Source organism: Erythrolamprus reginae, chromosome 3 (assembly GCF_031021105.1).
Source record: "Erythrolamprus reginae isolate rEryReg1 chromosome 3, rEryReg1.hap1, whole genome shotgun sequence".
In the NCBI taxonomy this organism is placed as follows: domain Eukaryota; kingdom Metazoa; phylum Chordata; class Lepidosauria; order Squamata; family Dipsadidae; genus Erythrolamprus; species Erythrolamprus reginae.
Window position 1 is genome coordinate 208,143,077 of NC_091952.1, and position 22,953 is coordinate 208,166,029.

At 38.4% G+C, this 22,953-nt stretch overlaps 2 protein-coding genes across 2 annotated transcripts in view; one reads left to right on the forward strand and one right to left on the reverse strand.

Moving 5' to 3' along the window:
* The window catches only part of PRKDC (protein kinase, DNA-activated, catalytic subunit), a 114,195-nt gene extending 111,363 nt beyond the window's left edge, over positions 1-2,832 (reverse strand). Inside the window, exon 1 of the mRNA XM_070747733.1 lies at positions 2,560-2,832. Within this exon, the coding sequence (XP_070603834.1) occupies positions 2,560-2,728 (169 nt within the window). The 5' untranslated portion in view covers positions 2,729-2,832. The remainder of the gene's footprint in view (positions 1-2,559) is intronic.
* Positions 2,833-3,334: 502 nt separating this feature from the next.
* On the forward strand, positions 3,335-20,235 carry MCM4 (minichromosome maintenance complex component 4). The gene is made up of 17 exons (XM_070747734.1): positions 3,335-3,517; positions 3,603-3,709; positions 6,554-6,709; positions 9,541-9,701; positions 9,853-9,954; positions 10,200-10,295; positions 10,384-10,479; positions 11,372-11,510; positions 11,897-12,117; positions 13,101-13,221; positions 14,130-14,389; positions 15,216-15,581; positions 16,086-16,213; positions 17,049-17,256; positions 18,368-18,596; positions 18,768-18,901; positions 19,823-20,235. The coding sequence occupies exons 2-17, from the start codon at positions 3,616-3,618 to the stop codon at positions 19,913-19,915; spliced, it is 2,604 nt and encodes an 867-aa protein (XP_070603835.1). The 5' UTR covers positions 3,335-3,517; positions 3,603-3,615; the 3' UTR covers positions 19,916-20,235.
* Positions 20,236-22,953: the final 2,718 nt, after the last annotated feature.

Below are 22,953 nucleotides of genomic sequence, written 5' to 3' on the forward strand. Positions count from 1 at the left end.
CAATGGATGGAAACTTATCAAGGAGAGAAGTATCCTAGAATTAAGGAAAAATTTCCTGAAAGTTAAAACAATTCAGTGGAACAACTTGCCTCCAGAAGTTGTGGATGCACCAAAATTGAACGTTTTAAAGAAAATATTGGACAACTAATCAGGGCCTAGGGGAAGAGCCTTCTCTGTGGCAACCCCACCCTCCCAGTTTTTTGTAAGACATTGAAAATACATGTCTGCCAACAGGCCTGGGGTCACTGAAATTTTAACATCTACGCCGGCCTATGAGTGAAGAATGATAGGATGAATGTGGATGATTGGTTCTTAAATGTATAGGGCAGTGATGTCGAACATTTTTTTCCTCGGGTGCCGAAACAGCAGGCACACACACTATTGTGCCTGAATGAGTGCTCACATCCATAATTCAATGCTTGGGGAGGGTGAAAACAGCTCCCCCCTCCGGAGGCCAGAAACGTCCTATTTCCCAAGTTCTGGTAGGCCCAATAAGCTTGTGTTTCACCCTCTCCAGGCTCCAGGGGATGGATAAACGCCTTCCCCCATACCTCTGGAAGCTCTCTGGAAGCCAAAAACACCCTCCTACAGCCTCTGTGCAAGCCACCTGCGGTACCCGTGCCATAGGTTCACCATCACTGGTATAAGGGTTTTAATAAGGATTGTAGGGTATTTTAATATTAGTATTTTAAAATGCAGCAGTGCATGCAATAATGGGTATGGTTATCACTTTTAAAGCCCTAAATGGCTCAGGGCCAGACTGTTTATGGGATCGCCTCCGACCTCATACCTCATTGCAACCAGTAAGGGCCCACAGTCGGCCTTCTCCAGGTCTCGTTTGCCAAACAATGTTGGTTGGCAGGACCTCAGGGAAGAGCCTTCTCTGTGGTGACTCCGACCCTGTGGAATCAACTGCCCCAGAGATTCGTATTATCTCCCACCCTACCGATCTTCCGGAAAGCCATCAAGACCTGGCTTTTAAGGCAGGCCTGGAATTAGGATTGAATGTTGGTACGTATTATTATTATTATTATTATTATTATTATTATTATTATTTATTCGATTTGTATGCCGCCCCTCTCCGAAGACTCGGGGCGGCTTTTTATATAGTTTTTGTACTGTAGATTTTATTGATGTTTTTTATTGCTCTATCTATATTATAATTGTTGTTAACCGCTCAGAGTCCGTTTTGGATTGAGCGGCATATAAATGCAACAAACAAACAAACAAGGTTATCTCCTTATGCAGGGTGGCTTGGACTAGAAGACCTCCAAGGTCCCTTCTAACTATTCTATATTCTATTTTACTAACTCTTCCCAGCTTTCCCATTAGCCATTGTGACTGGCCATTCTCACAAACTTTCTCAGATTAGACGGAGAAACAATAAGAGCTGAGAAGCACTTAGTCAAAATCATAACTGACCGAGCTTGGATCTTTCCAACCCCAGTCTAACCTTTTCAGTGTTTCCCAATCTCAGCAACCTTAAAAGACTTCAACTTCCAGAATTCCCCAGATAGCATTTTAACTAAGGAATTCTGGGAGTTGAAGTCCACAGGTCTTCAGTGGCTGAGCTGGAAGAATACTTTTTTTTTAATCCTTAGGTCCCTGATGGCGAACCTGTGGCATGCAGAGCCATAACTGAAAGCACATGAGCTGTTGTCCTAGCTCAGCTCAAGCATGCATGTGCGCACCAGCCAAGTTTTGGCTCACATGGAGGCTCTGGGAGGGCGTTTTCGGCCTCTGGGGGCAGGAGGAGGCTGTTTTTGTGCTCCCAGACTCTGAGAAAGCCCCCCCCCCCGAAAGTTGGGAAATAAGGGACCATGGGTGGTTGTGCACACGTGGGGACAAGGGAGCATGGGGGCTTACACACACATGCATGGCAGGGTGGGGCACATGAACCATTAAATTATGAGTGGGCACACGCATACATACATACACACACAAAAGCATGCACATGTCTGCTTTTGGCACCGTTCGCCATCACTACCTTAGGTTATACTGTACTACATCTCCCTGTTATAGCTGCTTCAGAAACACCAAATTGAAACACCAGCTTTCTTTTTTTTGGAATCTAGCCATGTAAGGCAGCTTAACATAATTTAAATAAACTTCCATTTGTTTAAGTACGCCCTCCCCAAGTGTTGTAAAAACTGCATGGATGACAAGTCATTTGTAAGTTTGCCTGAACAACTCAGAAGGTTGTAAGCAAGCAATTTACAGCATTTTGTTTAATGCACAGCGTTTTGCGAATTATGCCTACTTCCCCAGGGTTGCGCGTTCAGTCCTGGTCTGCAATTTTCTTTTCCCGTCTATTTTCACCTTATTAAAACTACCACTGAATCTGGAAGTAAACAATCTGCTTCGGAATGGATGACCACCGTTGCAAAGATTCCGAAGGGAAGCTCGCTGAATAAAAGCAACGCATCGCTTGCAAATTTACGCTTCCAAAGCCCGAACTCCATTCGATCACCACTGAATTTTACTTTTTTTTACTTTTTCTTTTAAAGGGGTACCAGTGCTGAGAACTCAGGTCACCGCTTGGTCAATGGCTTTACACACCCAGGAGGTCGTCTCCACTGCTAATGACACACGACTCCGCTAAAGAGCGGATTAAACCGCAGGCGTGGAGCGCGGCGCCGCCGTGGTCTGAGCTCCGAAGGGTGTCGTGCAGCTGCGATAGGAAGCCCTGCAGCCCACCGCCAGGCGTTGCAAGGGAAGGCGCCGCCATGCCTCCCGCCGCCTCAGCAGCAGCAGCAGGAACCAGCTCGGGCTCCAGAGGGAAGTGGAGAGGAACGGACGAAACCAAGTCAAGACGGAGGAGGAGAAGAGGAATGAACCAACTCTGTCAGAGCGAAGAAAATATGACGGGGTTGGCGTCAGCAAAAGAAAGCTGCCTGTATACAGTATTGTTACTAGATTAAACCATTAAAAACGGAGGGGGACAATCTGGTCTGAGATTTACGGCAAAAGGAAGCACGATACTGGTCGTATCGGGACGGTGAATTAGCATACAACATTAAACAACCCTCCTCCCTTGAAATTAATTGGATATTCTTTATCTGAATAGCGGCAGCGAGACTCTTTGAGACAGGGCGGTACCAGTTAAATCTAGGGGGGAAATTCAACACGATGGGAAAAAAATTCCTTGGACGCGTGCGCAGCCATATGGTTCGGTCGACAGCCCCCTTCGTCCAAAGCCCCTTTTTCGCCGTTTCATCCACCACACTGAAAGACGTCGCTTCAAATACTGTATTAAACGCGCGAGAGGCAATGCGTGTATGAAACCCCCCCCCCCGCTTTTCGCGCAAAGTGTGGTTTTCCCCGCTTTGCAATTGGCGAGAAAGCCCGCGAAAACGCGGGGTCATGTGACTCTATTTGGCGCGGAATTCCTCCCCTCCTCCCCGCCTGAAACTGTTTCGGGGAAAACCGATCCCCCAAAAAGTTCAAGACGTAGCGAGGAGCGATCAGGCTAGTCTGGTCAAGGCACCCGCGGTGACCTTTGGGTGCAGTTAACAGAGTAAGTTGATGGGCCGCCATTGATTATTGCAATCTTTGTAGCGCAGTGCTCCTAGTTAACTGTGTTCTCCCTTCCTCTCTTGTAGGAGTCGCCCAACCATGTCCTCCCCGGCATCGACTCCGAGTCGCCGAGGCAGAAAACGCTCCAGAGGGGATACCACCCCAACTGGCAGGGACACGAATCCTTCTACTCGTAAGCTGCTAATTCCCCCGCCGAGACCCCTGAGGCTCTGCTCCGTCCTTCCTTCCTCGGAGTCAGAGTGATCGACGGCATGTGTGATCTCTGGAATGGCTGCATTGGCATCCTTCAGTCTCGAAAGACCATGGTACCATGCTCTGGCTCAGGAGTAGGCAAAGTTGGCTCTCCTATGACTTGTGGACTTCAACTCCCAGAATTCCTGAGCTAACATGATTGGCTCAATAATTCTGGGAGTTGAAGTCCACAAGTCATATAAGAGCCAACTTTGCCTACCCCTGCTCTGGCTAATTGATCGTCAGGGTGTCCAGCAAACCTAGAAATCAGGGAATTGGTGAAAAAAAATGGAATAAATGGGTGGGGGAACCAAACTGTATTAAAATGTTTAAAAGTCAGGGGGAAATGTTAAAAAAACAGATAGCGCTGCCTGGCAGAGTCATGCAAAAATTAGCCTAACTGTGGCAATAACTTGCTTCCTCAACTACCATAGCCATTTGGTATGAGGTTATCTATTACCGCCACGAGTCTTCGGAGAGGGGTGGCATACAAATCTAATAAATAATAATTATTATTATTATCATTATTACCGCACCTTAACTATATTGCTCAAAAAAATAAAGGGAACACTCAAATAACACATCCTTGATCTGAATGAATGAAATATTCTCATTGACTACTTTGTTCTGTACAAAGTTGAATGTGCACAACAGCATGTGAAATTTATTGTCAATCAGTGTTGCTTCCTAAGTGGACAGTTTGATTTCACAGAAGTTTGATTTACTTAGAATTATATTGTGTTGTTTAAGTGTTCCCTTTATTTTTTTGAGTAGTGTAGATTGCAAGTTACAGGGAACTTATTATTATCAGGGAATTTCAAAATGCTTTCCCCCTGGACACTCTGGACCATGCAAGGAACCACTGCTATATCATCCCGGATTGCGCGTTTGCAAGCAAGGAGCTACTACAGCCTTGCTTTCTGTTATTTGTGAGGGTGGCTTGTTCATTAGATGGGCTATTAGCTGTCCTCTTGACTGTCCTGTCCTCTTGATTGTTGTTGTTCCTGTTAGGTGAGTCTTTGCACTGAGAGAACCTAGCAGAGGCTTACCTTTTTAAACAGGGAACATTTATTCTGGTATTTTATTTATTTATTATATGCCGCCCAACTCCCGAAAGACTGTGGGCGGCTCACAGCCAAATACAAATAAAATATAACATAAAACCTCCTAAAAACAGTTTGAAACAATCTAAAACCAACAGTCAAGCAACTAAAACAGTTAAGAAAAACCACGCATACCCCAGGCCTGCTTTAAAAGCCAGGTCTTTACGGGTTTTTGGAAGGCCAGTAGGGTGGGGTAGTCTCGAATCTCTGGTGGTAGCTGGTTCCAAAGAGACACATTTTCAGCACCACTCCAGCTCAGCTTAAATAGAACAGCAAACAGACTTCTGAAAGCTCCTTTTATAGTGTGGCTGTCAGACAGCCAACTCATCACAATGCTTTACCCAATCAGACTTAAGCATCCGCCTTTCTGGCCAGTCATAAGTCGACTTTGCATTTCTGGTGGGGTTGTAAGTTGAGGACTTAACAGTTATTGTATTGTCCTTTTGTCCTAAGGGGTCTTTAAGGGGTATGCATAAGTGCACCATTGTGCCTACCGTCCCTATCTTACTGTCCTATTGTACAAATTTACCTGTACCTACTTTGCTTTTGTTTACATTCATGCCAATACCTGCTATCCTGTACATGTTTTGACAAATAATAAATAAATAATAAACAAAATAAATTATAGGAGTATATCGGGGCGCTCACACTGGTAAAGGATAGTTTACTAAACTGTTAAAAAAAATTATCTTTAATTCATCTCCACTACACTGAGGTACACCAAGCAGAATGCAGCCATACCACTTTGCTGTCATATGTCATATGCATGTTATATTACGGAAAGAAAACATTTTCACTTTCTGTGTGATGCTCTAGATCAGTGTTTCCCAACCTTGACAATTTGAAGATATCTGGACTTCAACTCCCAGAAGTCCCCAGCCAGCATTCGCTGGCTGGGGAATTCTGGGAGTTGAAGTCCAAATATCTTCAAGTTGCCAAGGTTGGGAAACACTGCTCTAGATCACAGATCACCAATCAGTAGTCCGTGAGAAAATTTTCGTGGTCCCAGCAGATATTTTGGACCCTTGGCTGATTATGGTTGGAGAGCAATTAATTCAGCCTCACCTCAAGGAAAGAAAGAAATGAAAAGAAGGGTAGAAGAAGAAAGGAATGGAATGCATAGGAAAGAAAGGAAAGAGGGGAGGGGAGGGACAACAGCTACAGCTCTGCAATATGGGACTGCCTTTCCCAACAATACCAGCAAACCACCTTCAAATAAGCTTAAATTACTTGGTAATAATTACACTAACCTTTAATAATTTTGTTACAATTAAACAATGTTTAAAGATTTTATTATGATTAAATAATCATTTATAACTTTGTTATATTAAATAGGTGCACTTCATATTCATAAAATGGAAGTTCTCTGGTGATTATTTTACAAATATATTTATCTTTTTAAAAAAAATCATATTAGTAGTCTGTAGGACTTAAAATTATGAATTAGGGTCCGTGGGATTTAAAATGGTGACCTTGGTGGTCCCTAAGGTCCACCCTAAGGACCCCTGCTCTAGATAACGGCTCTCCAACTTCAGCAACTTTAAGGCTGAGGGATTCTGGGAGTTGAAGTCCAGAAGTCTTAAATTTGCCAAGGTTGGAGACCCTAGATCAGCCGTTTCTTGTATAGATTTTTCTTGAAACTCTTTAGCTTCAAGTTTTATTTACAGAAGTTCTTGTTGCAGCTGCTTCTGAATCTGGACGCTCCACTCAGTCACAGCAAAGCCGCCTGGATGACTCTACAGATTTGCAACCAATGCCAACTTCTCCACCAGTTGACATGCAAAGCCCAAATGGTCAGGATGCTCTGTTTTCCAGTCCTCCACAAATGCAAAATTCAGGTATCTTTATCATCAAATATTAGTAATTGCATCACACTATTAGGGTTTTTAAAATTACTTGTCAAGTACCAGTCGCTTTGAGATATATAGTGAATACTTTTCTAACATAATTTAACTCTTTAAGTATTTCTAATTGATGCTTGTTAGTCATCAGTAAAAGTGGATGAAGAATATTAATGCAAATACAGAATGAACAATCCTAAATTTGGCACATCAAATTCTCTTTATGAAATATTTAAGCATGTATATTACTCCATAAAAATATTTTATTTTAAATATACAGTGTCCAAAATAATATACCACTATGTTTTTTTAATTTATTATTATTTTTATTTATTTATTAAATTTGTATGCCGCCCCTCTCCGTAGACTCGGGATTTATTTATATAATAGCCATACATAACCATTTAAAATTGTGACTGTCGAGGTGACTGGGGCCCGTAGTTGTCCATCTGTCTGGGAAGAGTTTGATCTGGTGACACCTGATGAAGTGGACAAGGCCATTGGAGCTTTGAGTTCCGCCACCTGTTTACTGGATCCGTGTCCCTCCTGGCTGGTCTCGGCCAGCAGGGAGGTGACATGGAGCTGAGTCCAGAGATTGTCAACGCTTTGGGGAGGGGGTCCTTTCCGGATACCTACAAGGAGGCACTTGTCTGCCCCTTCCTCAAGAAGCCTTCCCTGGACCCAGCCATTCTTAATAACTATCGGCCAGTCTCCAACCTTCCTTTTATGGGGAAGGTTGTTGAGAAGGTGGTGGCGCTCCAGCTGTCCTTGGAAGAAGCCGATTATCTAGGCCCTCAGCAGTCAGGATTCAGGCCCGGCTACAGCACGGAAACTGCTTTGGTCGCATTGATGGATGATCTCTGGTGGGCCCGGGACAGGGGTTTATCCTCTGTCCTGGTGCTTGACCTCTCAACGGCTTTCAATACCATCGACCATGGTATCCTTCTGCGCCGGCTGGAGGGGTTGGGAGTGGGAGGCACTGTTCTCCAGTGGTTCTCCTACGTCTCCAGTCGGTCGCAGTCGGTGTTAGTGGGGGGGGGGGGGGGGGGTCAGAGGTCGACCTCTAGGTCTCTCCCTTGTGGGGTGCCTCAGGGGTTGGTCCTCTCCCCCCTGCTATTTAATATCTACATGAAACCGTTGGGCGAGATCATCCAAGGGCATGGGGTAAGGTATCATCAGTATGCGGATGATACCCAGTTGTACATCTCCAACCCATGTCCAGTCAACGAAGCAGTGGATGTGATGTGCCGGTGCCTGGAGGCTGTTGGGGTCTGGATGGGTGTCAACAGACTCAAAGTCAACCCTGATAAGATGGAGTGGCTGTGGATTTTTCCTCCCAGGGACAATTCCATTTGTCCGTCCATCACTCTGGGGGCAGGATCATTGACCCCCTCAGAGAGGGTTTGCAACTTGGGCGTCCTCCTCGGTCCACAGCTAACATTAGAAAAACATCTTTCAGCTGTGGTGAGGGGGGCGTTTGCCCAGGTTCGCCTGGTGCATCAGTTGCGGCCCTATTTGGACCGGGAGTCACTGCTCACAGTCACTCATGCCCTCATCACTTCGAGGCTCGACTACTGTAACGCTCTCTACATGGGGCTACCTTTGAAGAGTGTTCGGAAACTTCAGATCGTGCAGAATGCAGCTGTGAAAGCAATCATGGGCTTCCCTAGGTATGCCCATGTCACACCAACACTCCGCAGTCTGCATTGGTTGCTGATCAGTTTCCGGTCACAATTCAAAGTGTTGGTTATGACCTATAAAGCCCTTCATGGCATTGGACCAGAATATCTACGGGACCGCCTTCTGCCGCACGAATCCCAGCAACCAGTTAGGTCCCACAGAGTTGGCCTTCTCCGGGTCCCGTTGACTAAACAATGTCGTCTGGCGGGACCCAGGGAAAGAGCCTTCTCTGTGATGGCCCTGACCCTCTGGAACCAGCTCCCCCAGAGATCAGAATTGCCCCCACTCTTCTCGCCTTTCGTAAGCTCCTCAAAACCCACCTCTGTCGTCAGGCATGGGGGAATTGAGATATTCATTCCCCCCAGGCCTATACAATTTATGCATGGTATATTTGTGGGTATGTTTGGTTTTTAATAAGGGTTTGCAGTTATTTTAAATATTAGATTTGTATATGTTTTATTACTGTTGTTAGCCGCCCCGAGTCTATGGAAAGGGGCGGCATACAAATCTAATTAATAAATAAATCTATACAGTATTTTAATTTTCATGCATTCCTAGCTCTGCCTTAATTGCAGAATTCAATAGTAGTTGAATACAAAATGTATTTCCTGGGAATGAAACATTCTGAAATTTTCCAGTTCATTTTCTCCAGGAGCTCACCAGTTTTGCCATTCTGGAAGGAAAATAGAATGGCTTATCCCTGATCATTGGAAGGTTTTGCATGCTCGTTTCAGATAGCTCTGTTAAGTAGTGATGCCAGGGTACAATATTACAGGTGATCAAATCCCTACAGAAGATATTTCTCTGATGTCTTCATTATTACATTTCAGATTTGATCAATGCACTCTATTTTTATATGCACTGTCTTTTTAATTTAGAAAGACTTTGCTTTTGGAGTCCATAATCAAACCTTCTGGATTTTGTTGATTTTAAACAGGTGGATTGTTTGGTAGGAGCAGAATATGTGAGGGTTTAACTTTCAAGTTTTAATTTTGTATTGTTAATTGGCATATGGTTATTGTTACCTATCGGGTGTCTCTTGACAGTGGAGAACATATATCTACTAAAGATATTGGCAGGAAATGAAATAAATCAAGCTTGTGTCTAAAAAATTATAACCTATGTTATAAAACATTCCTCTGTAATAGTTCCCATGGATTTTGATATTAGTTCACCTCTGACCTATGGAACACCTAATTCTAAATTAGAAGGAACACCAAGGAGTAGTGCACGAGGGACTCCAATTCGACAACGGGCGGATCTTGGCTCTGTCCGTAAAACCAGGCAGGTGAATCTGCATTCTGATACGGTAGGTTTTTTTCATATATTTCAGGTGATACACATGTCAACTTTATGTATTAAAAAGGAGGTTGAACTGAGTGGCATTCTTTTGGATAAATAAATACAAGATTGTAGCCTTTTGATATATACCAATATTAATAAGTTCCTGTTTTACTTAGCCTGCACCAAGTGATGCAGTAGCAAAGGAACACTCTGATGGGCAACAGCTTGTGATTTGGGGAACAGATGTTAATGTAGCCTCATGTAAAGAAAAGTTCCAGGTAAGTAGTTTCATTTTATAATTTGATCTGTTAACAGACATAAAGTCTAAACATACAGTATGCATGAGAAGCTTTGTGTCGAATGCTTCTGAGTATTTATGCTTTCTTGTGTTTACATAAAATTGATAACACTTGTGAAGATTCATTTGGGTTGAGGACCATTGTCAGGATATTTTATTGTATTTTAATATTGCTGGATAAGCCTAAGGACTGAATCTATATCCTCTTGTTTTAAAAATATTCAGAGATTTCTTCAGCGTTTTATTGACCCAACAGCTAAGGAAGAAGAAAACATTGACTTGGATCTTAATGAACCTTTATACATGCAGCGACTAGAAGAGGTATTATAGAAGAGATATAATTGTTATTTAAATTTGACTTGTGTTGGAAGACTTACATGTTAATTGTCAATCTTTGTTCACCTTGCAGGTAAACCTAATTGGGGAACCATTTCTGAATCTAAACTGTGACCATCTAAAATCATTTGAGGAAAATCTTTACAGACAGCTGATGTGCTATCCTCAGGTAATAGCCATTTTTAATTCAATTCAATTCAATTTATTAGATTTGTATGCCGCCCCTCTCCGAAGACTTAGTCTTAGCCAAAGGTAATTTTAGACAATTTGGATTTATTGCTGTACGTAATTTGGATGTTCATAATTGTGCATAATAAAGATGTTGCAAAAATTATAAGTGATTAGAAATTAATTGTTTGCTTATTTTAATGAGCAAGCATTTTAGCTGAAAATTTTATTGAATGGTTTGAGTCTTCACTTAATAATTATTTATTAAAATATTTAGAAGCTACCTAAGTCCAGAGCGACTCTTGGCAACTGATATTTTTTTTAAAAAAAAAATGATGTGTCCAGAAAAACAACACACTATTATATAGCCATTGCCATTCTCCCCATTCCCCCTTGTGCTCCGAGACCGCCCGACAAAGTCGAATTTCCGCAAAGTAGATATGCGGAAGTAAATACACTATTTTTGGCTATGAACAGTATCACAAGCCTTCGCTTAACACTTTAAACCCCTAAATTGCAATTTCCCATTCCCTTAGCAACCATTTAGATTATTACTTACCATGTTTATTTATTAAAGTTTATTTTTTAAAAATTATTAAAGGCAGACGAAAGTTTGGCGATGACATATGACGTCATCGGGCGGGAGAAACCATGGTATAGGGGGAAAAACAGTGAATAATTTTTTAATTAATATTTTTGAAAAACCGTGGTATAGACTTCGCGAAGTTCGAACCCGCGAAAATTGAGGGAACACTGTATATCATTAATAAAGTGGATTCTGAATCTATCCACTATGCAATTAGATTGAATGACTGATTTGCTTTTTATGGGAAAAATGTGCTAGTGCGGAAGAATGTCAATATGTACTTTACATTTATATCTAACTTGCATAGGAAGTAATCCCAACATTTGATATGGCTGTTAATGAAATTTTCTTCGAGCGTTTCCCTGATTCTATACTGGAACATCAGATTCAAGTTAGACCTTACAATGCAGTAAAGACAAGAAACATGAGAAGTTTGAACCCAGAAGGTAAGAAGTTTTGGTATAAGTTTGATATTTGTGTATTAGCATATAAATTGTTTATAAATGTTTTAGATGTCAAGAAGTTTGTAAACAACTGAATTTTAGTGCATTTTGTCACTATTATGCAAATTTACTTTTAATAAATGTCTTTGCTTCAAGGGAAGAAAGAAACTAATGTCATTTGGGAAATTATTTCCTATATCAGCAACTTTATTGAACTAGAATAATTTGCCTAATATATAAATATATAATTTTACAATGAATATTTTGGATGTGTCTTACTGTATCTGTATCCATTTGAGATATGCCTAGAAATGCTAGATGCCATTATACAGTAACACAATTTTTATTATGATTAATTATGTTCTTTTAAAAAAACATTTTAAAATCAGATATCGATCAACTTATCACAATCAGTGGCATGGTGATCCGAACATCCCAGTTAATTCCAGAAATGCAAGAAGCTTTCTTCAAATGTCAGGTCTGTGGATTCACAACAAGAGTTGAGATTGATCGTGGCAGGATTGCTGAGCCATCAGCATGTAAGAATTGTAACACCGCACATAGTATGAATTTGATTCACAATCGCTCTCTCTTCTCGGATAAACAGATGGTAGGTTGCTCTTCTCTTCAATCATATAAATTCATTCTTAATTGACAAAAATTACTATATGTTTCTGTTAGCTTTCAGCTCCACATCTATAATGATTTTCAAACGTTCATTCCTTGGGCTGCATGTTGCTTATTTTTATACACCTTCTTTAAAAACCCTACTTTTTTGACTTATCGAAAGCCAATTTAATTGAGAGTAAATAGCTGCAAGCTCAATTGATCCTATCTGTTGTACATACTCCTGATCAGTTGGAGGATGATGAAGATATTGAGGACTCGGACTCAGATAGTGTTTATGAGGCAGTGGGGGCCCCGGGGTTATAGGTAGTAGAACAGGTGGGAGGCCAGCCACAGGATGGGGCTATGAGTTCAGGATCTAGTGAGGGAGAATCAGATGCTCGCTGGGTTAACCCTAAATTCAGAAGGGTCCAGAAACGTAGAGAGCAGAGGTCTGGAAGAAGACATTAAGGACAGGAATGGGTTAAATATTGTAGTGATGTATTTGGCACGTCGGGGTCAGTGGAGAAGAAGGGTGGAGTTTCAACGTTGCCCAGAAGAATAATGGATGTGTTTTTGCCACGCTAAAGTAAGCCAAAGTACTTTGTATTGTATTCAGTCAGTGCTGCTGTTTTTTCAAAGTTATGTGGTTAGGAAAATAAATCTTGTTTAAGTGAAGCAGGAAGAGGAATGTGAGAAATGCGGCTAAGAGAGAGATAACGGACCGAGTGCTGTATGGAATGTGTTGAAGTACAGGAGAGCAGAGAAATAAACGTAGTTGCTTTATTCATGAAATGATGCATTTAATAAGAGTTATTTGTAATTACTAAATTTCTACCAGAAACCAGAACACTATCTACTGAGATCCTATCTAGGAAAATGCCTTTTTGCTCTTTATGGTTTCCTTGAAGAAGAGTGTTTATTCTGAAATTATCTAATATAATAGAAACTATATTTTTGCACTTTTAAACTTTTTTTTTTTGTCAGATCAAACTACAAGAGTCACCAGAAGATATGCCAGCTGGTCAGACACCACACACTATTGTCCTTTTTGCTCACAATGATCTTGTGGATAAAGTTCAGCCTGGGGACAGAGTTAATATTACTGGTAAGGAAAAAGAGATTGATAATCTTTTACTTTCTATAACCTGGGGATGGGTGACCACAATGCATTGGGAAGAGCAGGGGGATGGGCAGGCTGGTGGGCATGATATGCTGAAAGCTTCTGGGAATGAAAACGGGGCCATACCCACCAGGATATCCGGGTTTTGTTTCATCTGAACAACAGACACATTCCCTGATTTGCTTTTGGTGAAACTGGCATCACCAAAAATTCTGCAGATCCTCCAAAATACAAATGACATTTTTTTTCTGTTTTGTGTACATCATAATATTTATCTCACAAATCCAAGAATTATGGAGTTCATTTTGGGTGTGTTATCTTTCTAATGCTCAAAAAAAAGTTCTTCAAATTGATTGCTTATTATAACATATTTCACTTGAAGGGAAGACATAATCAATGAGGTGGAGCTATCTATTTGTTGTGTATTACTTAAAATAATATGTAATACATATAGTTTGGGGTGCTCAGCAAACCTGGCAATCGGAAATCAGCAGCTCGGGAAATATTAGGGAACTATCAGGGAATTCATTTAAAAAATGGAATAAATCATGGGGGGAACTATTAAAATGTTTAAGTCAGTGAAAAATCATGTAAAAAAAAAAAGATCGCGCTGCCTGGCAGAGTCAAGTAAAAATGAGCATAACTGTGGCCACAACTTGCTTCCTCAGCTATCGATATTTCTCCAAGGCTTAGCCGTTTGGTACGACATCATCTACGACTACACCTTAACTAGATTGCAAGTTACATGGAAATATCAGGGAATTTCAAAATGCTTTCCTTCTGGACACCCTGATAGTTGTATTGTGTAGGAGCATTACTACTATCCAGTTGTGACTCCATAATCTAATATATAAATATATGTATGGTGAATCTAATATTTTATTTTGGATCAGGAATCTACAGAGCAGTTCCTGTTCGTGTCATACCAAGAATGAGCAGTGTAAGGTCTGTCTACAAGACTCATATCGATGTTATCCATTACTGCAAAACTGATTCAAAACGTCTCCATAGAATTGAAGAAGGAACAGAGCAGAAAATGTTTAAGGATGAACGAAAAAAAATGCTTGAAGAGCTTTCTCAAAAACCAGATATTTATGACAGACTTTCTTCCGCTCTTGCTCCAAGCATATATGAGCATGAAGATATTAAAAAGGCAAGAAAAACTTAAAACTATATTTTAGCAGCTGAACCAGATGTTATGATGAAATGCATGAAATTATTTGCACACCTATTGGTACATGTATTCTAATAAATTACAGTCAAATTATGAAAAAATAAGTAAAATGGGTTTATATTACATAAGACAACCTCAAACTATTATGGTAGGTGCAAGTAAGATGTGAATTTCACTTCAGAAACCTAGGTAGCATTTTCTTAAAATTATGATAGTAGAGAACTTTTAATTATATCTGACTTACCAAAGGGGAAAATCTCTCAATTATACTGATGGCTTAGTACAAATGAATGGGGCAATTCGTTTTGGGGATATATAAAATAAAATCCTTCATAATTTGAAACCAAATGCAATATGAAATACTAAACTTGGATAGGTAATGTCTATTTCAAAAGAAAGAATTGTCCTGTCTTGTCAGAGGTTTTTAATACTCCCTTAAATTGCCTCTAGAATTTTTAAAGCATGCATCTTAAACAATTAAGATTTGTGGTTTGGAGATTTAGTCTGATTTTCAATGTGTCTTTAAAAGGCTGATAAGATATGTCTTTATAAGCAATGTACAGGGACGTTTTCTGAGAAGTAATATCTGGAAAAGATGCATATGACCAGACATATCCATGAGGTTATACCACTTAGGTGTTCTAAGAAAATATTCCATATATATTAACCAGATACTTTTAAATTTCAAATTCAAATAATAATTATCTGAATTTGAAATTTAAAAATCACAGAGTTCATTTTGTTAATATGATTGAATCTCTCTTTTTTTTAAAAAGGGAACCTTAACCTTGAGATTGTTTTGCAGGGCATTCTTCTTCAGCTATTTGGAGGTTCAAGAAAAGATTTCAGTCATACTGGCAGAGGTAATTTCCGGGCTGAGATAAACATCCTTCTTTGTGGAGATCCTGGCACAAGCAAGTCACAATTACTTCAGTATGTTTATAACCTGGTTCCAAGAGGACAGTATACATCTGGAAAAGGTTCTAGTGCTGTTGGTCTTACAGCATATGTAATGAAGGATCCTGAAACAAGACAATTAGTTCTACAGACTGGAGCTTTGGTCCTCAGTGACAATGGGATTTGCTGTATTGATGAGTTTGATAAAATGAATGAAAGTACAAGGTCTGTGCTTCATGAAGTTATGGAGCAGCAAACACTCTCTATTGCCAAGGTAAGTCCTTAAAAAGCCCAACATTTTAAAATTTTGGTAATATATTCCCTCTATATCTGGCCTCCAGGTGTGAATGCAGATATCTCTCTACTCAAATAGAATAATTCATGCAAAATAGGATAGGACAAATAAGCAGGCATGACTGAGTCCCACAGAAAAAAATTAAATAGTATAAAAGAGGGAAAGGCAAAATTACCTGAGAAAAAGTAAATATTTGCATTTCCCACTGACATATTTTGTTTATGGTCTTATTCATACAGAACGAGGGTTTTTAGCTGTTTTAGTATTGGATTTTTACATTCTGTTTTTGTCACTGTTAGCCGCCCCGAGTCCACGGAGAGGGGCGGCATACAAATCAAATAAATAAACAAACAAACAATTGAGAAATGGTTCACTTACAGAGTTTTTATAAAATAATAAAACATATAAGAACTTTGTTGCTATACTTTCATGTAAATGAGATCCAGAATTATAAGAGAATCTCAAATCTTTTCTTCCTAATAGGCTGGAATTATTTGCCAACTAAATGCTCGCGCTTCCATTTTGGCAGCCGCTAATCCAATAGAATCTCAGTGGAATCCAAAGAAAACTACAATTGAAAATATCCAGCTTCCCCACACATTATTATCCAGGTATGCTCTGAAATATATACACTGTTGTTGCTAGTAGTTAATTTTGCATAACATTACTCTTGCTCTCTGCAGATAGTTTTTCACTAACTCACTACTAGGGCTGTACTGTGCTTTGGATTTTAAAGGCAAAACAGTGCATTGAAGTGTGAGGGAGTACTTGTTTGCAACTCTTCAGAACTATTGTATCTTTTGGGATTATATAATTCCTTCCCCAAGAAGAGGAAGACACTAATGTTATATATTCAGATGACGGGAAGCTGTTTCACTGACCCTTCTATATAACTTTTTTGGTATACTCCAAAAGGAGGCATTTTGTTCTGAAGATTGCAATATTCAGATCTGACGTGGGCAAGAACATTTCAAATCTGGTATGGGTGCCTTTCGGTAGCTGATCCTTAAAAGAAGCCATGGTTTTCTTCAGGCTGCATTCGCAGAGGAAAGTTTAAATATTTAAGGAGGCAGCAATAGGGATACATGTCTAGACCTAAGATTTGTAGTTTACAAGTATTCTTTCAATCAAAGAATCTCACTCTGATTTGAGCAATCACTCCTGTCTCAACCTGACCTACTTCAACAGCGAGCTGGATGTGGGGAAAATAGGAAGGAGGACATCTTGTATGTCATCTTGTGCTTGTGTGAGAAAAACAGGACAGAAATCAAATAAATGAATATGCCATACATAGAGAACAAAATTCTAACTTATATTTTACTGGATGAAGTTTGCATTCCAGAATGTAATAGAATTGACTTTGTAACTTGAAATTAGTATTATCATTTTTAAGAAGCAATTATATTAATGATGGAAAAATCATTCATATTGTTTTATTCCAAATAGATTTGATCTCATTTTCCTTATGTTGGATCCTCGGGATGAAGCATATGATAGACGTTTAGCTCATCATTTGGTTTCATTATACTACCAAACTGAAGAAGAGGTTGAAGAGGAATACATGGATATGGCAGTACTTAGAGATTATATAGCTTATGCTCGTAATTACATCAATCCCAAATTGAGTGAAGAAGCAAGTCAAGCTCTTATTGAGGTACAAGCAGGTCAAAATATTTTTTAACTTTCATACAGAACACTTTTAAATTGCTCATCTGACTTTGAAATCTTAACAGCCACTTAAAGGTCTAATGAGAAATATAATCAATTAAAAGGGATTAATTTGACAAGTATATGAAAAGGGATTTTATTTTAAAAACATGGTTTAAAAGTAGGATACATGAGAATCAGAACTGGTTTTTGGATTAAATCCATTTAGATAAAGCACCTTTGTATAAACAGGAAAAATTGTGGCACGCTTCAGAACACTGCTGCAGAGAGGGAGCACTACTTGTTTTTGAAAGATGTATACAGCCTTAGAAATGAATATATGGAATAGGCATAGAAACATGATTTAGAACTGATTAGAGTCTTATGTCAAATTTAAAATGGAATTTTTAAAATAGATTTTTATAAGGTTTATTTACATTAAAAACAAGTCAGAAAAAAATAAAGAACAAAAGAAATTTACAGACAATATAACAAATACCAAAACACAAATGCTGTATATAATGACAGCTAAGCTATTATCAATTATCTCTGTTAATTTCTATTAACCTCTAAGTTCATCTTACGGTGCTAAATATCGACAATACTCCGGTTTCTCTTCAGATCGTATATAAATCTCCTTTTAAAATGAAATTTCATGCATTAATTTAAGGCTACTTACTTTGAATATATGAACTTAGGTATGATTTGAAGAATTATGCCCTAAACATCAATTCATTTTGTTAATTGCAAACAAATGCCCAAGGATTTCATTCATTTCATGGATGCGAGAGGGATGAACTAATTAAGGGAACTGCTTGCCTACATAGATCAGTTGTATGTTCAGCTAAATTTTAAGAAATATACAGTACATTTATACATTACATAAATATATAAAGGTGAGCTAAATCATTGATCCCATATATATTGAAAATTATATGAATAATATCACCCCCCCATACACACAATGGCTGAGGGTAAACAATTTAGCCATTGTTTGGATTGAATAGTAGAGTATCTTTTATATTTGTATTCTCTTTCTCAATAATGTCTTATCTAAAATGTTTAATCCGTGTGGATAATATATACCAACAATTTTATAACCTTTTCTTCTCCACTAGGCATATGTGGATATGAGGAAAGTTGGGAGTGGAAGAGGGATGGTTTCAGCATATCCCCGGCAGCTGGAATCATTGATTCGTTTGGCTGAAGCTCATGCTAAAGTCCGCTTTTCTGCAAAGGTGGAAACAATAGACGTAGAAGAAGCAAAACGTCTTCACCGCGAGGCTTTAAAACAGTCTGCCACTGATCCAAGGACTGGAATTGTGGACATATCTATTCTTACAACAGGTCTTCATATAATAATACATGTTTTCTCCTCGCTTAAATGTGTATAAACATTTCCACAGGATGATAAAACTAAAAATGCTTAATGCCATAAGCTTGACAGAGTTCTGTATGTGGTATTAGAATGTTGTGTAGAATCCTCTTTCTATGATGTTTCTATTTTTGCTCTTAAAGGGATGAGTGCCACTGCGCGTAAGCGCAAAGAGGAATTGGCTCAAGCTTTGAAGAAACTTATTCAGTCCAAGGGTAAAACACCAGCTCTAAAATATCAACAACTCTTTGATGATATGCGTGCACAATCTGAAACAGTAAGTTTAATACAGATTTAAAAGTTAGTATATTTTATTTACAGCTGACAAGGCACTTCTATTTATTTTTCAATGTCTTGTTTTCACTTTTATTGTTTATTTCATAACTACTGAAAAGCCACAACTACTAATCAAATTAAATATTAGGTCTTATTCTGCTATAATAATATATTTGCATTTTTCATAGGCAGCCAGAAAATGCAAAATACAATGTGCAGGTTTTGAAGAACAATAGTGATCTGGTTGTAGCCATTTTGTCTGGCTACAGACAAAATTGGAGAATAAAGTTACTTTGGAATATATTTTTAATCTGATTCTCTCTGTTGGATTACAATTCCAACATGGAGTGTAATTTACAGCATTTATAGGATAATGCCTGATTGAAAAAAGCTAAGTTACCAAGATTGATCATGTTTTTCAGAAAGTTTTATATTGTTTTTCAGAAAGTTTTAATTTCAGGAATTATTCAAATAATGTCTTAGATATCCAAATCTATTATATAATTTCTAGATTGTATGTACATTAGAAACATAGAAACATAGAAGACTGACGGCAGAAAAAGACCTCTTGGTCCATCTAGTCTGCCCTTTCACTATTTCCTGTATTTTATCTTAGGATGGATATATGTTTATCCCAGGCATGTTAAAATTCAGTTACTGTGGATTTCCCAACCACGTCTGCTGGAAGTTTGTTCCAAGGATCTACTACTCTTTCAGTAAAATAATATTTTCTCATGTTGCCTTTGATCTTTCCCCCAACTAACTTCAGATTGTGTCCCCTTGTTCTTGTGTTCATTTGAATTATAGTTGAAAAATCTTGAACTTGAGATCAGTGAAGGAAAAGTAATGGGAGATAAAAGAATGTTAATATTATATTGGTTAATTGAAAGTCATATTTGTTCGTTTCAATTTTTTCTTCAAGGCTATCACTAAAGAAATGTTTGAAGAAGCACTTCATGCATTGGCTGATGATGATTTCTTGACTGTAACTGGGAAGACTGTGAGACTACTTTAATTCAAATCATCATTTTGCAGGAATTTAAAAATAATGTTTAACAGAGGTTGGTAACATCACCACTGAACATTAATATCTAATGTTTACTTTTTAAAAATCTTGTAAATACTTAAAACACAGTGGATTTTATCTTCACGAATATATTTCTTTAGGATTTTAAACTGAATAAGTGCTATACATCTTAATAGGGATACCAGGGATAATATACATACCAGGATAGTAGAGAATTAGATTTCAAAAATTGTTGAAATAATGTTACACTCATTATTATATAAAAAAAAAATATTGTTACAATAAAAAAAATAAATCTGTATCACAAACTTGAAGTAGTTGTGTCTGTTTGGCTGAAATATAGTAGTTGTTTTTTTATTCTTAATAATTTCATGTTTATAAAGCAATAAAAAATGTAGGTGGAAGATGGCCAGTGAGGCTTGCCATAACCTTTTAAACAAAATTTCTAACTTAATTTCCCAACTCTCTGAATATTTATAAGCTCACTTACTTTTGCATAAATAGTTTTGGTAGCCCTCACGAATTGTTATTCTGAAATATTGGAATACTTCATCCACATATGAAACATAACTTAATATTTTGAGGAGCAAATTAGTGTTTTGTGTTTTGATTCCATCAAAAAGACTTGGTTCTGAGTTGTTAAATAGGAAATGACTTTAATCTTTTCAGTATAGCAAATTGATGTCCTACTCTCCCTTATCAATAGGCCAAATTTAATTCAATTTCTAAGTAAACTTATATATTTTTTATAAATGCTGCAGGTTATGACAGAAGTGTAGGACACATTTAGTATATGATAACTCTGATAGATATGTGATATAGTATGTAATTGGTTGGACTGACAATTAACACTACCCTTAGTCATGGAGATTTACTAGGTGACTTCAGGTAAGTCACACATGTTCAACCAAACCTGTATAAAACTTAACTATTTGTTCTAGTAATTGGTATAACAAGCAACAGCAACTATGTTTGCTCTTTTGCTAAATCCTAGCACTAATTGCATTTTTTGTAGTTAGGCTTATCTCAAGTGTTTACATTTGAGCTCTGGCAATGAGCCAGACAGAGCTTTTCTTTCTTTGTATAAACTCTTGTGATATAATTATTTGTATTGTGTTTGGATTATTTGCTGCCTCGTGGTTTCTTCTATCTGGGGAGAGAGGGGGGTGTCGTTCTTCGAAACAAACAATAGATGGTTCTCACAAAATGAAAATAAAACTGGGGGGGGGCGGAGGGGAAGTAGGCGTCAGAGAGAAACTAACAACAGAAACTAGCAGAGAGGCCTTGAAACTGACTCAGAGCCATGTAACGTATTTGTCAAGCCTTGGTGTTACCTGGAACCTTGACAGTATTAATCATTGAAGGATCTGTTCCTAATTGTCACTAATATATCAATTTATAAAGGAGCTCTTGGATAATTTATGAACACAACCTGTTTATGTTTCAGCGTGTCATGTATTCAGGAGGGAATTGTATAACTGAATAAACATTCAGGTCAAATGAAGTGGGTAAGGAAGTACTCTGGATGGTCTATATTTCAACCATTTAGAAACCTAGAGTCAGCCTTAGCGCCTGGAAATAAATACCAATTTTAAATTAAATCAAAGAAAAAGCATAAAAAACAAAGGAGAAGGTCCATTACCCAAATGGTGAGCAGATAAAACAAGACCAGAGGTGTGTGGGTGTGTGTGGGTGTCTAAAAAGCATCTCAGACACTCCAAAATTCCCATGAAGATAAAAGCTGCAGAGAAGCAAATTCAGACTTAAAGGACTATTGTTGCTATATTCAATCTTTATATAGTTTTAGGCAAATCTTAGTTTGGTCAAATTATAATAGCTTTTAGTCCCTCATAAAGAATGTCCAGTTTGATTCATATTAGAAACACCATGCCAGAATGCTAAGTAATCAATAATACTAATCAGATGGTAAGAGTCCCTGTGGATTCTATTCTGCTAGTCGTCGGCTATAGGGGGACGACGCTCATCTCTATTTCAAGGGCGTTGAGTGAGCGCTGTCCAAAGACATTTCTTGGTCATATGGCCAGCATATGTCACGGAATGAGGTTCACTTTCCACTGAAGTGGAAATTTATATCTACACTGCTCAAAAAAATAAAGGGAACACTTAAACAACACAATATAACTCCAAGTAAATCAAACTTCTGTGAAATCAAACTGTCCACTTAGGAAGCAACACTGACTGACAATCAATTTCACATGCTATTGTGCACATTCAACTTTGTACAGAACAAAGTACTCAATGAGAATATTTCATTCATTCAGATCTAGGATGTGTTATTTGAGTGTTCCCTTTAATTTTTTGAGCAGTATACTTGCATTTGCAAGCTTTCAAACTTCTAGGTTGGCAGTAGAGGATAGGAGTTCACCTTGTTGGAGCTTAAGTCTCGAACCTGGGTTATAGGCTTGCCAGCTGACAAGCCTAGCATCTTAACCACTGTGCCATCCCAAAATTAGATGGGGACTTGCTATTAAACTTCTTTGTTACAATAAAGTGGGTACATGCATTTCAACACAGAAGTGGACAGGATAGAATTTGAGATTCCTCACATTCAGGGTAGAAAGTATTCATGAAACAGACTAGCAAACCTTTTCAGCTCTTTGGTACATCTGAAATTTTAAGAATGTCAAATGACAATCAGAAGACTTTTTCCAAATGTCCATCTTAGGGAACATAACTTATAAAATATTTTATTTGCCATCCCTATTTCCCTTCTGCAGGATATTCCTATTATTTCTTGATTGATTTGATTTGATTTGATTTCTATGCCATCCTTCTGAGACTCAGGGCAGCTTACAACTAGTACTACATATTTTTTCCCTTTTCTGGGCATGGTGGACTGCATACAGCCTTTATTTTTATTTTTTAAGGAAGAATTACATGGCGTATTTTGACATTCTTTGGAATAAAGATGTAATAATGGGGATCCTGCTTTTTTACATACTTCTAATTTATCTTAAGATTTCTTACATTCAACATATATTTTGTTCTTACATAAAGAACCCTCT